General features: G+C 42.2%; 1 protein-coding gene across 1 annotated transcript in view; it reads left to right on the plus strand.

Annotated features, from left to right (window-relative positions):
• Nucleotides 1-16204, plus strand: part of ZNF618 (zinc finger protein 618) — a 74174-nt gene extending 57970 nt beyond the window's left edge. Inside the window, 2 exon segments of the mRNA XM_068973657.1 lie at nt 13921-14022; nt 14688-16204. Coding sequence (XP_068829758.1) covers nt 13921-14022; nt 14688-16204 — 1619 coding nt within the window.
• The last annotated feature ends 920 nt before the right edge of the window (nt 16205-17124 follow it).

Here is a 17124-nt window from a genome sequence, read left to right on the forward strand (position 1 = left end):
AGGTGCCCTCTTCAGCAGGGTGGTTGGGGTGGAGGATTAGGGATGGGGGAAGCCTCTCAGAGGTCATCCCTTCTAGCCTCTTTTCAGCTAAGTATGGCCTGGGGACTTTCCTAGGAGGCAAATATATTGGCACCTCAGAGTGGTAGGATGTGGGAATGGCCACAGTGAACTTCTGGTCCCTTTGAGGGATTACCTAATCACCTTTCTGGGTGTCAGTCTTCTCATCTGTAAAGTGGGTTCATCACCATTCTCCACAGCCTGGATGAGGGTTCTGGAGATGATGCATGTAAAATATTGAGGACTGTGGCACATTCTAAAATAAGACCAAATAATACAAGTTTTTCCTTTTCCATCCGCTGCTGGAAACAACTGCTTTCTCCTTCCGGCAACTGGTTCCTCCCTGGGAGACATTCTTTATTCCAGCTTTGCGTCCAGTCCTTTGCAGACATGTATATCTGTTCGTGTGTGAACATGTGTATCTGTGATACATGGGAATGTGAAAGTGAAATCGCTCAGTCGTGTCCGACTCTTGGCGACTCCATGGACTGCAGCCTACCAGGCTCCTCCGTCCATGGGATTTTCCAGGCAAGAGTACTGGAGTGGGTTGCCATTTCCTTCTCCAGGGGATCTTATAGCCACACTGAATAAACCTTGTTTCCAGCTCAAGCTATAAATCAGACCATTCACAGAGCATTTACTGAGTGCCTCACCCATTCAGCAGCATTATCTATGAGATAAGGAGAAAAAAGGTTTTTATTAATCAACCAAGGCAATGGCACCCTTCTCCAGTACTCTTGCCTGGAAAATCCCGTGGACGGAGGAGCTTGGTGGGCTGCAGCCCATGGGGTCGCTAAGAGTCAGATGCGACTGAGCGACTTCACTTTCACTTTTCACTTTCATACATTGGAGAAAGGAATGGCAACCCACTACAGTGTTCTTGGCTGGAGAATCCCAGGCACGGGGGAGCCTGGTGGGCTGCCGTCTCTGGGGTTGCACAGAGTTGGACGACTGAAGCGACTTAGCAGCAGCAGCAACAGACATCATTATCAAATTTGAGGTTGAGTAATACAGGCTTCCCTGGTGGCTGTAAAGCGTCTGCCTGCAATGCAGGAGACCTGGGTTTGATCCCTGGGTCGGGAAGATCCCCTGGAGAAGGAAATGGTAACCCACTCCAGTACTCTTGCCTGGAGAATCTCAAGAACGGAGGATCCTGGTGGGCTACAGTCCATGGGGTCTCAAAGAGTTGGACACGACTGAGTGACTTCACTTTCACTTTCAATCCCGATTCCAAGACTTGCAGAAAGGCAGAGAATGAGGGAACCACCCTGCAACCATAATCTCACTACTCAAAGCTAACCACTGTTCCTCTTTAATGGTTTCTTTTAAGCCTATTTTAAAATCAGATTTATAATTTACATAAATTAAGATTCACCAATTTTAAGAGTTCTGATGATAGGTTTTGATGAACATTTAGTCATTTAACCGCCATCATAAGCAGAATGTATAATGTGACCATTGACCCACAGAGTTCCCTTTGCAGCAGGCCCCTTCCCCAGACCCACCGCTGGCACCCTGTCTGCTTGCTTTTGTTATAGTTTTGGGGATTTTGTGTGCGTGCATTCATTGTTGCTTAAGTCGTGTCCAACTCTGTTGAACCCTATGGACTGTATAGCCTGCCAGGCTTCTCTGTCCATGGGGTTCTCCAAGCAAGAATACTGGAGTGGATTGCCATTTCCTCTTCCAGGGTAATCTTCCTGACCCAGGGATCGAACCTGTGTCTCCTGAGTCTTCTGCATTGCCAGGCAGGTTCTTTACCACTAGTGCCATCTGGGAAGCCTGCAATTTTGTATAAATAGATTATGTATTTAGTCTCTTGTGTCTGACTTGGGTGTCTGACTTCTTTCACTTAGCATACTTTTGAGACTCATTTATATTCTATGATACTAGTCTTTTAATTTCTGAGTAGTGTTTTATTGTCTGGATATACCACAGTTTGTTTACCTGTTCCCAGGCTTCCCCGGTAGCTCAGAGGTTAAAGCATCTGCCTAACCTCTGTGCAGGAGACCTGAGTTTGATCCCTGGGTCGGAAAGATCCCCTGGAGAAGGAAATGGCAACCCACTCCAGTACTCTTGCCTGGAGAATCCCATGGATGGAGGAGCCTGGTGGGCTACAGTCCACAGGGTCGCAAAGAGTCGGCCACGACTGAGCGACCTCACTTCACTTCACTTCCCCCAATTGATGGACTTTTACGCTGTCTCCAGTTTGGAGCTATTATGAATAAAGCTGCTGTGAATGTCCAAGTGCAAGTCCCTATGAAGACATGCTTTTAACTACTACATAGATGCCTAGGAGTGGAAATTCTGGGTCATACAGTCAGTCTGCAGTTATCCTTTTGAAGAGCTGCCCCTGTTTACTAAAGTGTCTGCACCATTTTCACATTCCCACCAACAGTGTATGAGGGGTCCAACTTCTCCACATCCTTAATAACACTTGTTATTACCTGACTGGTTATAGCCGTTCTAATGCATTAAGTCAGGGTTCCCCAGCATCTAATGCCTGGTGATCTGAGGTGGAACTGATGTATATAATAATAATAATAAAAATAAAGTGCATAGTAAATGCAATGTGCTTGAATCATCCTGAAACCATGACCCCACCCCAGTCCATGGAAAAATTGTCTTCTATGAAACTGATCCCTGGTGCCAAAAAGCGTAGGGACTGCTACATTACGTGCGAGGGTTCCCCAGTGGCTCAGTGGTAAAGAATCTGCCTGCAGTGCAGGAGCCGAAGGAGATGTGGGTTCAATCCCTGGGTTGAGAAGATCCCCGGAGGAGGGCATGGCAACCCATTCCAGTATTCTTGCCTGGAGAATCCTGTAGGCTACAATCCATAGGGTCACAAAGAGTCAGACATGACTGAAGCGACTTAACACACACACACACATTAACTGATATCTCATTGTTATTTTAATCTGTGTATTATTGTAGTTGTTCAGTCGCTCAGTCGTGTCTGACTCTTTGCGACTCCATGGACTGCAACACACCAGGCTTCCCTGCCATTCACCATCTCCCAGAGCTTATCAAACTCACGTGCATTGAGTTGGTGATGCCATCCAACGATCTCATCCTCTGTCGTCGTCTTCTCCTACTGTCTTCAATCTTTCCCAGCACTGGGGTCTTTTCTAATGAGTAGGCTCTTCACATCAGGTGGCCAAAGTATTGAAGCCTCTAATGAACTGAAGCTTCCACTTTCATTCTAGTCCTTCCAATGAATATTCTAGATTGCTTTTCTTTAGGATTGACTAGTTTGAGCACCTTGCAGTCCAGGGGACTCTCAAGAGTCTTCTCTGACACCACAATTCAAAAACACCAGTTCTTTGGTGCTCAACCTTCTTTATGATCCCACTCTCACATCCATACATGAGTACTGGAAAAATTATAGCTTTGACTATAGGGATCTTTGATGGTAAAGTAATATCTCCACTTTTTAATATGCTGTCTAGGTTTGTCATAGCTTTTCTTCCAAGGAGCAAGCATCCTGTAATTTCATGGCTGCAGTTACCATCTGCAGTGATTTTGGAGCCCAAGAAAATAAAGTCTGTCACTGTTTCCATTGTTTCCCCATCTATTTGCCTTGAAATCATGGGACCAGATGCCATGATCTTAGTTTTTTGAATGATGAGTTTTAAGCCAGCTTTTTCACTCTCTTCTTTTACCTTCATGAAGAGGCTCTTTAGTTCCTCTTTGCTTTCTGCCATAAGGGTGATATCATCTGCATATCTGAGGTTATTGATATTTCTCCCTGCAATCTTGATTCCAGTTTGTGCTTCATCCAGCCCAGCATTTCACATGCTATATTCTGCATATAAGTTAAATAAGCAGGGTGACAGTATACAGACTTGGTGTATTCCTTTCCCAATTTGGAACCAGTCTGTTGTTTAATGTCCAGTTCTAACTGTTGCCTTCTTGACCTACATACAGATTTCTCAGGAGGCAGGTAAGGTGGTCTGGTATTCCCATCTGTTTAAGAATTTTCCAGTTTGTTGAGATTGACACAGTTAAAACTTTAGCGTAGTCAGTGAAGCAGAAGTAGATGTTTTTGGGAATTCTCTTTCTTTTTCTGTGATCCAACAGATGTTGGCAATTTGATCTCCAGTTCCTCTGCCTTTTCTAAATCCAGCTTGAGCATCTGGAAGTTCTCAGTTCACGTACTGTTGAAGCCTAGCTTGGAGAATTTTGAGTATTACTTCGCTAGTGCTTGAGATGAGTGCAACTGTGCGATAGTTTGAACATTCTTTGGCATGGCCTTTCTTTAAGATTGGAATGAAAACTGACCTTTTCTAGTCCTGTGGCCACTGCTGAGATTTCCAAATTTGCTGGCATATAGAGTGCAACAGTTTAACAGCATCATGTTCTAGGATTTGAAGTAGCTCAGCTGGAATTCCATCACCTCCACTAGCTCTGTTTGTAGTGATGCTTCCTAAGGCTCACTTGACTTCGCACTCTAAGATATCTAGGTCAGTGATCACACCATCTTGGTTATCTGGATCATGAAGATCTTTTTTGTACAGTTCTTCTGTGTATTCTTGCCACCTCTTCTTGGTATCTTCTGCTTCTGTTAGATCCATACCATTTGTCCTTTACTGAGCCCATCTTTGCATGAAATATTCCCTTGGTATCTCTAATTTTCTTGAAGAGATCTCTAGTCTTTCCCATTCTGTTGTTTTCCTCTATTTCTTTACATTGATCGCTGAAGAAGGCTTTCTTATCTCTCCTTGCTATTCTCTGGAACTTTGCATTCAAATTGGTGTATCTTTCCTTTTCTTTGTATTCCTGATGACAAATGATGTTTAACATTTTTTTATGTGCTTATTGGCCATTTAAGTATCTCCTTTGGAGAAATGTTGGTTCAAATCCTTTGCCCATTTTTTAATTGGGTGTTTTGGGGGTTTTTTATTACTGAGTTGTAAGAGATCATTTTATCTCTGTAGAGACATGAAGCCTCTATAGATAGATGATTGACAAACATCTTCTCCCATTCTGTAGGTTGTCTTTTCACTTTCTTGATGCTGTCCTTTGAAGCACAAAATTTTTTGATGAAGACTTTTTTTCATTGTTTGTGCTTTTGATGTCATGTGTAAGAAATAATTGCCTGAACAAGGGTCACAAAGACTTCACTCCTGTTTTCTTCTGTAAGAGTTTTCTAGTTTTGGCTCTTAGATTTAGGCCCATATTCCATTTTGCGTTGATTTTTGTATGTGGTGCGAGGTAGGGGTCAAACTTCATTCTTCTGCATGTGGGTATCCAGTTTTCCCAGCTCAGTTTTTTGAAAAGACTATTCATTTCCCTGTTGCATTGCCCTGGCACCCTTGTTAGAAATCAGTTGACTGAAAATTTGAGGGTTTATTTTTGTATTCTAAATTCTGTTTCATTGGTCTATATGTCTATTTTTGTGCCAGTACCACACTGTCTGGATTACCATGCCTTTATAATAGCTTTGAAATCAGGAAGTCTAAGCTCTCCAGCTTTGTTCATTTTCAAGAGTACTTGGCTGTTCTGCATAAACTTTAGGATCAACTTGTCAATATCTGCAAAAAAAGATAGCAGGACTTTTGATAGGGATTGGGTTGAATCTGGATCAATTTAGGGAATATTGCCATTTTAACAATATTGTCTTCTAATCTATGAAAATGGAATGCCTTTTCATTTATTTAAGCTGCCTTTGAATCTTTCAAACATATTTTTAGTTTCAAGTGTACAATCTTATTTTATAATTTATTCCTAGGTATTTTACTCTTTTAGAAGCTATTGTAAATGGAATTATTTCCTTAATTTAATTTTTGGAATGTTCATTGCTAATATACACAAGTATAATTTCTTTAATATGTTGACCTTGTATCTTAAAATCTTGATGAACTTATTTACAAGTTCTAATAGTTGTGTGTGTATCTGTGTTTTTCATAGGATTTTCTATACACACAGTGATGTAGTATGTTATCTATAAATAGAGATTATTTTACTTCTTCCATTCATCTGGATGCCCTTTCTTTTTGTTTTTCTTTCTTTCTTTTCTTCTAATTGCCCTGACTGGAACCTCTAATGCATGTTGAATAAAAGAGATAGAGTGTTCATTTTTACCTTGTTCCTGATCTTAAGAGGAAAAATTTTAATGTTTAACCATTAAGTATAATGTTAGTAATGGGTTTTTCATAGATGCCCTTTATCAGGTTGAAAAATTCCCTTCAATTCCTAGTTTGTTGAGAGTGTTTTTATCATGAAAGAGTATTGAAGTGAAGTGAAATGAAGTCTCTCAGTTGTGTCCAACTCTTTGCAACCCCATGGACTATAGCCTACCAGGCTCCTCCATCCATGGGATTTTCCAGGCAGGAGTACTGGAGTGGATTGCCATTGCCTTCTCCAGGGTTTCTTCCCGACCCAGGGATTGAGCCCACGTCTCCTGCGTTGTAGGCAGACTCTTTACCATCCGGGCCACCAGGGAAGACTATTGAATTTTGTCAAATAATTTTTCAGCATCAATTAAAATGATCAGGTAGTTTTTGTCTTTTATTCTATTAATATGGTATTGATTTCTGCATGTTGAACCGACCTGTATTCCTGGAATAAATGCTGCTTGGTCATAGCGTATAGCCTGTTGTATGTGTTGTTGGATTTGGTCAGCTGTATTTTATTGAGGGTGTTTGTATCCATAGTCAAAAGGTATAGTGGGCATAGTTTCTTTTCTTGTGACTTCTTAGTCTGGATTTGGTGTCAGAATAATACCTGCCTCATAGAATGAATTGAGAAGTGTTCCTTCCTATTTTCAGAAGAATTTGTGAAAAGGTCTTTACCATATGATACAGTTCATCAGTAAAGGCATCTGAACCTGGGCTTTCCTTTGCTTCTTTTTTGTGGTCAGTACTCTGATCACTAATTCAGTTTCTGTATAAGTATATCCAGATTTTCTGCTGCTTAAGTCAGTTTTTGTAGTTTATGTTTTCTAGGAACTTGTCTGTTTCATCCAGGTTGTCTAATTGGTTCATAGTATTTCCTTATAAATAATCCTTTTTATTTCTATCAGATCAGTAAACTTAAGGGTTCTTATAGATGTCCTTTATCACGTTGAAAAAGTTTCCTTCTCTTCCTAGTTTGCTGAGATTTTGTATCATGGGTGGGTATTGGATTTTATCACTTTTATAGTGCATTTTATCTATGGAGATAAAATGATCTTTCTTATTTTTTTTCCCCCCTTAGTATAGGAAATTACACTGATTGGTTTTCTTTTATTAACTACCCCATTTCTGGAATTAACTTTGCTTATTCATGATGTGCTATTATTTTTATTTTTTTATTTTATCCCATATGGTTTGTGGGATATTAGTTCCCCAACCAAGGATTGAACCCAGGGCACAGCAGTGAAAGTTCTGAGTCCTGACTTGTGGACCACCAGGGAACTCCCATGATATGTTATTATTTTTATATATTGCTATATTTACTTTGCTAATATTTTGTTAAGCATTTTGTGTATATATTGAGGGATATTGGTCTGTAGTTTCTTTTCTTTTTTTTAAAAAAATATTTATTTATGTACTTATTTGGCAGTGCTTAGTCTTAGTTGAGGCAAACAGGACCTTCCAGCAGGATTTTGTAGTTAAGGCATGCAAATTCTTAGTTGCAAGTAGAATCTAGTTCCTTGACCAGAGATTGAATCTGGGGTCTCCCTGCACTGGGCGTGTGAAGTCTTAGCCACTGGACCACCAGGCAGTCCCTGTACTTTCTTTTGTTATAATTTTTTCTTTAGTTTTGGATTGAGGTAATGACAGCCTTGTAAAACAAATTGGGAAATGATCTTTCCTCTTCTGATTTTTGGGACCATTTGTTTGGAATCTGTATTATTCCTTCCTTAAATATTTGGTCAAACTTTGCAGTCAACTCATGTGGGAATTTTCTTTATGGGAAATTATGTGAGCTATGATCTGAATTTCTTAATAATTGCAGAACTTGAGATATTTAGGTTACCTATTTCTTCTGAAGTGAACTTAGATACTTTATATTTTTAGGTTTATTAAATTTTTTTTGGCCTCACTTAAATGGTTGAATTTATTGGCATAAAGTTGTTCATAATCATTTTTTAAAATATTTGTTTGTTTGGCTGCATCAGGTCCTAGCTGCAGCCCGTGGGCTCTCTAGCTGTGTGTGGTCTCCAGAGTGCTAGAGCTCAGTAGCCACAGCATGCAGGGCTTCTCTAGGTGCCCTGCTTGGGCTTAGTTACCCCATCGCACGTGGGATCTTATTTCTCTGACCAGGGATCAAACCTGTGTCCCTGCATTAGCAGGTGGCTTCTTAACACCTGGACCGCCAGGGAAGTCCCCATAATCATGTCCCCATTCATCCCTTTAATATGTGTAGATGTCCCCTTCTTTTATTCCTACTACTAACAATTTGCATTCCTCTCCTTTCTTTTTTTAATCTTTCTTATTAGAGGGCTATCAATTTTACTGATTTCTACCAAGAATTAGCTTTTAGTTTGATTTCTATTGTGTTTATCCATTTTCTGTTTCATTCATTTCTGCTTTTATCTGTATTATTTCCTTCTGTTTATGTTAGACTCAACTTACTCTTTAAACGTAGTCTCTAGATCTCTTAGTGGTGAAGCTTTGTGACACTGATTTTAAACCTTTATCCTTTTCTAATAAAACTTTTAATGTTATAAATAACATTCACTTAGATGTACCCATGAATTTTGAAATCTGAGGTTTGCATGTGTTAGTATTTAGTTCAAAGCATTTTCTGACCTCCCTAATATTTCTTTGGCCTCTGAGTTACTTACAGGTGTGATGTTTAATATTCAAATAGTTGAAATATTTCCAAGTATCTTTTTGTTATTGGTTTTTAGTTTAATTCAGTTATGGTCAGAGAATGTACTTCGTATGGTCTCAGTATTTTTCTGTTCTGCCTCCTTTTTCGGGGGATCCGATTGTGTGCATACTGGGCTGCTTGATGCTGCCGCTCTCTGTCCATTTGCATTCGGTCTTTTCTCCTGAGAGTAGCAATTTCTGAGAGAAGACAGCTTGAAATTTCCAGTCGTAGGTTTGGTCTGCTGTTTCTTGTCCAGTTTTCTCACTGTTGCTTCATGTAATTTTGATGCTCTGTTACCACTTGCGCACAACATAGGATCATTATGGATTCTTGGTGATTTGACTTCTTTATCATTATGCACGGTCTCCCGTTACCCCTGGTCATATTTCTTGTTCTGAGGTCTGTTTTTTCTGTAATACTACCACATGCATCTCCTGCCTTCTCTTCAGTACTATTTGTGGAGTATACTTTTATTTAACCTTTTACTTTCAACTTATTCATGTCTTTATAGTCTTGTATTTTTTTTAAGTATAACATTCTCTAACTTTTATTTGGAATGTGGAGATCATATCATTTACATTTAATGTGATTTCAATATTATTGGGTTTAAATCTACCATTTTCCTATTTGTGTACTGTTTCATTTGTTCTTTATTCCTTTTTCTCTAATTTTTTTGCCTTATTTTGGACTGAGAATTTTTTATGATTCCATTTTTATCTCTACAATGGATTTCTTAACTGTAATTCTTTGGGTGTTTTTAATGATTTATTTCAGTTTTATACTATACATTTCTAACTTATTAAGTCTACCTTCAAAGGATATTATATTGTATATTGTGTGAAAAACTTTCAAGAAAATCTTCTGTATCATCTTCCTAATCTTTCTATTATTGTTGCCATACAGTTTATTACTACTTGTAATTACCACAATTCATTGTTACTGTTTTCCAATGAGCAGTCAGTTACCTTGTTAAAGAGATTTAAAATGAGGGAAAATATCTTTTATGTTCATATATATACAGTTCCCAGTACTCTTCTTTTCTTTCTGTAGATCCAGATTCTTATTTGGTATCATTTTTTTTTAATACCTAAAGAACTTCCTTTAGCATTTCTTATAGTTGCAGGTTTGATTTTTTTTCCCTTATTTATTTCCATTTGTGAAAGATAGTATCACTGGATTTAGGGTTTTATTATTCATTTTTAAAATATTTTTGTAGTTTTTTTAATTGAATTATAATTGATTTATAATGTTGCATTAGTTTCAGGTATACAGCATAGGGATTCAGTTATATTCAGTTATGTATAACTGAATCCCTATGAATATATATCTATTTTTTTAGATTCTTTTCCCTTAAAGGTTATTATAAAATATTAAATATAATTACCTGTGTTATACAGTGGGTCCTTGTATATTAGTTTGTATATGTTAATCTCAAATTCATAATTTATCCCTCCTTCCTTTTTCCCTTTGGTAGCCATAAGTTTGTTTTATATGTCATTGGTCTATTTCTGTTTTGTATGTAAGTTTATTTGTATCCTTTTTTGTTTGTTTTTTAGATTCCACATAAAAGTGACATCAGATGGTATTTGTCATTGTCTGGCTTACTTCACTTAGTGTGATCACCGCTAAGGCCTTCCGTGTTGCTGCAAATGGCATTATTTAATTTTTTAATATTTATTTGGCTGTACAGGGTCTAAGTTGAGGCATGTGGGATTTAGCTCCCTGAGCAAGGATTGAACTTGGGCTCCCTTCATTAAGAGCATGGAGTCTTGGCCACTGGACCGCAGGAAGTCTCTCATTCTTTTTTATAGCTGAGTAATATCCCATTGTATGAATATAATTTATATCAATTGCACGATGATATCTTCTTTATCCATTCATCTAGGGCAGCCCTTAGAATTTTAGATTGACATTCTCCTTTAACTTTGTTCTGTTGCCTGCTGGGTCTGTTTTTCTTATTTTTGTTAACCTGTACTTAATTTTTCCTCTTCTCTGGCTGTTCCTGTCATTGGTTTTCAACAATTTTATTATGATAGTGTGCCTTGGTGGTGTTTTCTTTGAGTTAGTTGAGCTTTTAGAACTTGATTTTATGGTTTTCATCTGGAAAAATTCTGGCCGTTTCTTCAAATATTTTTTCTGCCTCACTCCCTTTTTCTGGGACTCCAATCATATGTGTGTTAAACTGCTTAATATTGTCCATACTCCATTTATTTATTTACAACCGTTTACCCAGTCTGGTTTTCATTGGATTTTTTTTTTTTTTTTTTTTGCTCTGTCTCCAACTTCACTGATTTTCTTTCTTCTGTGGCATCTAATTAGTTTTTATCCCATACAGTGTATTTTTCCTATATCACTTATTTTTATATTCAGAAGTTCCACTTGAGTGTAGTTTAGTTTGCTCTTTTTTACATCTCCCATTTCTCTTCTTAGGCTATTCGTGTTTCCCTTCATATCTTGAGCGTATTTATGATGTTTACAACTGCTATTGTAAGATTCTTATTGGCTAAATACATCATCTCTATCCTTCCTAGGTCTGTTTCTATTGATTAGGTTTTGGGTTTTTTTTTTCTGGTTATAGGTCATATTTGCCTACTATTTTGAATGTCCGGTACTGATTAGATGAATGACATTGTGAATTTCATATTGTTAGGTACTAGTTTTTATTTTTTAGAGACTATTAAACTTGGCTTACAGTTTGTTAACTGGAATCACTTTAATACATTTGAGGCTTGTTCTTAAAATGTATTAGGGCAGGTCTAGGGCAGCGCTTAATCAATGGCTAATTTAGCTGCATAATAAAGGGACTGTCCAGGGCTTCTCAGGTGGCACTAATGGTAAAGAAGCCGCCTGCCGATGCAGGAGGCACAAGAGACATGAGTTCAATCCCTGGGTTAGGAAGATCCCCTGGAGGAGGGCATGGCAACACACTCCAGTATTCTTGCCTGGAAAATTCCATGGACAGAGGAGCTGACTGAAGTGACGTAGCATATACGCACGCATACAAGGGAGCTGTCCAATTTCTCGTGCATTGAGGTTGGTCTCTCCATTCTGGTTGAGGGAACACAGGTGACTTCCCCAGTGGGGTAGCCCTAGGAATTATCATCCTACCGCATTTTAATGATTCTTCCCCCATTCCTGTGGAATTTGGTCATATGTAGTGGGCTTCCCAGGTGGCTCAGTTGTAAAGAATTCACCTGTCAGTGCAGGAGATGCCCGTTTGATCCCTGGTCAGGAAGATACCCTGGAGAAGGAAATTGCAACCCACTCCAGTATTCTTGCCAGGGAAATCCCATGGACAGAAAAGCCTGGCAGGCTACAGTCCATGGGGTCGCAAAAGAGTCAGACACAACTTAGCATCTAAACAGCAACAGGTAGATTAGTTTGATCAAAGACTCCAGGGAACCCCCTACAATCTCCAGGGCTCCCTCTTTCTGACACTTCCTCTGCCTTAGTACTTTTCCGTGTAAATTCTAGCTGTCTCTGCCTGAATTTTGATCTCTGTCTCTTAAAGGTGACCACTGTGCTTGTTCAGTTCCCTGCCTCCAGGCAGTAAGCAGGGCAGTCGGAGAGCTCACCACATTTGCTTCTTTTTCTGGGCTCACACCATGGGTTGCCTGTTTGAAAGCAGTTGTATCATGATCAGTAGTTGTTTGAAACTGGAGAGCAGTTCCTATGGTAGGGCATCCTTAATGGGCAGAAGTGAAAGTCCCCTCCCCATAGATTTTGATGCATAAATCTGTTCATTCTTTGACTTGTAAGTTTAGAGTACATATCTCTAAAAATACATATGAAATTCTGATTAGAGTGTGCTTTTCATTATCTTATGCATTTTCACATGTTTCTCCAGGGTACACAGCCACCTTTTTAGTGGCTACAAAATATTCCTTGAATGCCCATCCCAGAGTCTTCTAGCTGGCTAACTGTGAATATGTAGAAGTTGGAGAAGTCTCTTTTCTAGGTATGAAAATTCTGGCCTTGACCTCTAAGGTCTGATGCCTTAAATTGAGAAGAAAGGAAGAACAATGTCTGGCAATCCTGAACAGAGGGCACTGACCCACTGATAGCCTCAGGTTGTGAATTCTACCTGTCAGATGATGTCTCAAGGAAGTACACCCACAACAACAATAAAAGAGCACAGAAAAACAATATTAGAATATTGGGCAAATAGGTTCATAGCAGAATAGTCATACTGGAAATGGCACAGCCCTGAAGCTCAGGACCTAGGGTGTAGTTAACAATTGGTAAGGTATGGTGCAGTAAAAGATGGTGTGGTCATTTCTGATGGCAAATATGTAACTCAGATAATTTCTACTTAGAAACAGTTCTACAAAAATGTCAAGAAGTGACCATGCATAGAAGAGTATGGCGTGTGCCCATCACTTAAAACTGAATACCAATGTAAACGTACAGGTTAACAAAAATTAGGGGAATTCATGGAGGATGCACCCAGGTACCAAAGGACCTGGGCTGTCCATCCCGGCTCTGCTGCTGGTTTTCTGTATGATCCTATGTGTGCGCTTTAGTTTCACCCTCTGCATGTCATGAGGAGGTTGTGAATTATATACTTTATGTCATACAGGGCTTTGCTTTTGCTGTGTTCATCTAATTAAGTTTCTAGTAAATACACTAAAAAGACAAAAAGATACACTTCAAAGAAGCAAGAGTGTGTGAGATGCTTTCTGCCTCTTGGGGCATAATGGGCACCCCTTCCCCAGTCTCAGAACTTCGTGCTTGTGGGTGTTGGGGAGCCTCCCATCCAGACTCAGAACATAGTGCTTCCCATTCCCCGAGTGCTTACTCCATGCTGGGCACTGTGCCCCCTGCTCTTTCCCTATATTATCTCTTATTAGTTCTTCCAGCAATTGTGGGGTTATCTTCATTCTTCCAAGTGTTGAAAATGATGCTTTGCAGGCATCAGATAGTTGTCTAAGGAGCCGGGATTTGAACCCAGGCCCTAGTCCCAGAGATCAGTCTCGTCTTCACTTGCATGCTCCAGTTCTCTCCTTGTTAGCTAACAGGCCTCTGGCGCTTCAGGGAAATACACTGTCCCCTTTGTGCCCACAGCGGACAACGAAAACAACATCGCCTCCAACCAGTCCCGATCACCCCCTGCTGTCGTGGAGGAGAAGTGGAAGCCCCAAGCCCAGAGGAACAGCACCAACAACAGTAGGTCTTTCCCAGGCGGATGCCGGGGACTGGTGGAAGTCTGCTCCAGCCGCTCCCCCTGCTTGTTCCCCTCTGCCCCCCTCCACACCCCTGTACCTCCCATGGTGATGCAAGACCATGCATAACGGTTTACCAAGCACTTTCATACCTGAGACCTAGTTGATGGGAATTCTGACCTCACGGGATGGACAGAGGAGGCCTGGGGAGACCTGATCTCTTTGTGATCAGAGGATACAAATTCATGACAGAATCAGAATTAGAATCCACTCCCCACAATTTCTCTGGTCTGCTTTTTCCTGTCACTGTGGCCTCAGGTATCTTATTCACTAACACCTTTTGTATCAGGCTGTTTCTGTTTTGAGGAACAGGTTAGACTAGTTAGCTTCAGAGGTCGAAGTGAATGGCACATGTAGCAAATATTTGCACACATACCATTACCCTCTGTTCCCGTGCCCACGGCAGGCATTACTAGTCAATCACAGAACTTCATTCCCAGGAGACTGTCACATGTTAAAGACTTGCCAGGACCATCAGTTTGCACACAAGATGAAATCACTTCGTAATTCCTAATACTAGATGCTTGAGTATTAGGCTGCTGCCAGACCAAGGAGCCTTGAATGCCAGGATTAATCATGCCTCTCTTTGTGTCCCCCCTCACCCACCAGCCACAACCGGTAGTTTGACACCCAACAGCATGATCCCCGAGAAGGAGCGGCAGAACATCGCAGAGCGGCTGCTGCGGGTCATGTGTGCCGACCTGGGTGCTCTGAGCGTGGTGAGCGGGAAGGAGTTCCTGAAGCTGGCCCAGACCCTGGTGGACAGTGGCGCCCGCTACGGGGCCTTCTCGGTCACCGAGATCCTGGGCAACTTCAATACGCTGGCGCTGAAGCACCTGCCGCGCATGTACAACCAGGTGAAGGTGAAGGTCACGTGCGCCTTGGGCAGCAACGCCTGCCTGGGCATCGGCGTGACCTGCCACTCGCAGAGTGTTGGCCCCGACTCCTGCTACATCCTCACGGCCTACCAGGCCGAGGGCAACCACATCAAGAGCTACGTGCTAGGCGTGAAGGGCGCGGACATTCGCGACAGCGGCGACCTGGTGCACCACTGGGTGCAGAACGTGCTGTCGGAGTTCGTGATGTCGGAGATCAGGACAGTGTACGTGACGGACTGCCGGGTGAGCGCGTCTGCCTTCTCCAAGGCTGGCATGTGCCTGCGCTGCTCAGCCTGCGCCTTGAACTCGGTGGTGCAGAGCGTGCTGAGCAAGCGGACGCTGCAGGCCCGCAGCATGCACGAGGTCATCGAGCTGCTCAACGTGTGCGAGGACCTGGCGGGCTCCACCGGCCTCGCCAAGGAGACCTTCGGCTCGCTGGAGGAGACCTCGCCGCCGCCCTGCTGGAACTCGGTCACGGACTCGCTGCTGCTGGTACACGAGCGCTACGAGCAAATCTGCGAGTTCTACAGCCGGGCCAAGAAGATGAACCTCATCCAGAGCCTCAACAAGCACCTGCTCAGCAACCTGGCGGCCATCCTGACGCCGGTGAAGCAGGCGGTCATCGAGCTGAGCAACGAGAGCCAGCCCACCCTGCAGCTGGTGCTCCCTACCTACGTCAGGCTGGAGAAGCTGTTCACGGCCAAGGCCAACGACGCGGGCACCGTGAGCAAGCTGTGCCACCTCTTCCTGGAGGCGCTCAAGGAGAACTTCAAGGTGCACCCAGCACACAAGGTGGCCATGATCCTAGACCCGCAGCAGAAGCTGCGGCCCGTGCCCCCCTACCAGCACGAGGAGATCATCGGCAAGGTGTGCGAGCTCATCAACGAGGTCAAGGAGTCCTGGACTGAGGAGGCCGACTTCGAGCCCGCAGCCAAGAAGCCCCGCTCCGCCCCCGGAGAAAACCCTGCCACCCAGGAGGACGACCGGCTCGGGAAGAACGAAGTGTACGATTACCTGCAGGAGCCCCTCTTCCAGGCCACCCCCGATCTCTTCCAGTACTGGTCGTGCGTGACCCAAAAGCACACAAAACTCGCCAAGCTTGCCTTCTGGCTCCTCGCGGTGCCGGCCGTGGGGGCCAGGAGCGGGTGTGTAAATATGTGTGAACAAGCACTTCTCATCAAAAGGAGGCGACTGCTCAGTCCAGAAGATATGAACAAACTCATGTTTCTGAAATCCAACATGCTTTAAGACTTCCAGATTGAAAAAAAAAAAAAAATGAAAGAGAGAAAGAAAAGAGAACGTTCAAAGAAGAAGGAAAAAAACCCACACAACACTGTCGCAAACAAAGAAAAGGAATTTAAGTTCTAAACACTGTGGACCTCATTATAAATGCCCCCTGGAAACTTAAGTGCTTTTTTTCAGTGTGTGTGTGCATGTGTGTGCACGGGCAGCTCTGTGCTTGTCTGCGTGGCTCCCGAAGTGTTGCACACACGTGCACACACACACTCCCCTGGTGCATGCATGCATGCCCCCTTGTGGGCGTGTGTGCATTAAACTGGGCATGTCAGGAAAGCTGAGTGTTTGGGAAAGAGGGAAGACGCTTCACTTCCTTTTCTCAGTGAGGGGGCTTTAAAAGACTCCATTTTCAGGTGTGCAGATTGTACAAACTGATGTTGTGAAATGTTCAGGCAGCTGAGATCTGAAGTGACTTGACGCTCTCTGTCCTTCACCCTGTGGTCCCCCTACTGCCCGCCACCCCCGCCCCCAGTCTTCCTGACCCTATCACGCCCCACTCCTCCCCAGCTGCCCTGCCATGGATTCTCCAAACTGCATCAGATGGACAGCTTCTGCACTGGACTTTGTTCTCGTTCACCTTCAGGGCATTGAGCTGCTGCCTTTACGATACCCCTGGGTGTCAGGGGGCAGCCGCCTTAGAAACACACCTATCTATCTCCCCAAATCAGGAAAGGAGACTTTTAAGAATATAAAGCTGACCTTTTGCTTTTTAATATAAGAGAGAAAAAAAAAGACATTTTCAAAGAAGTATAAGATAACTGTCTCCACTCCTTAATAATTTTTTCCTAACATTTTTGCAGTTTTTGCCTTTTTTTTTCCAATTTGATTTAGACTCTGCTAGGAGGCACTGAATGTCTATAACTTATATTTTG

This window comes from Capricornis sumatraensis, chromosome 6 (assembly GCF_032405125.1).
Source record: "Capricornis sumatraensis isolate serow.1 chromosome 6, serow.2, whole genome shotgun sequence".
Taxonomy (NCBI): domain Eukaryota; kingdom Metazoa; phylum Chordata; class Mammalia; order Artiodactyla; family Bovidae; genus Capricornis; species Capricornis sumatraensis.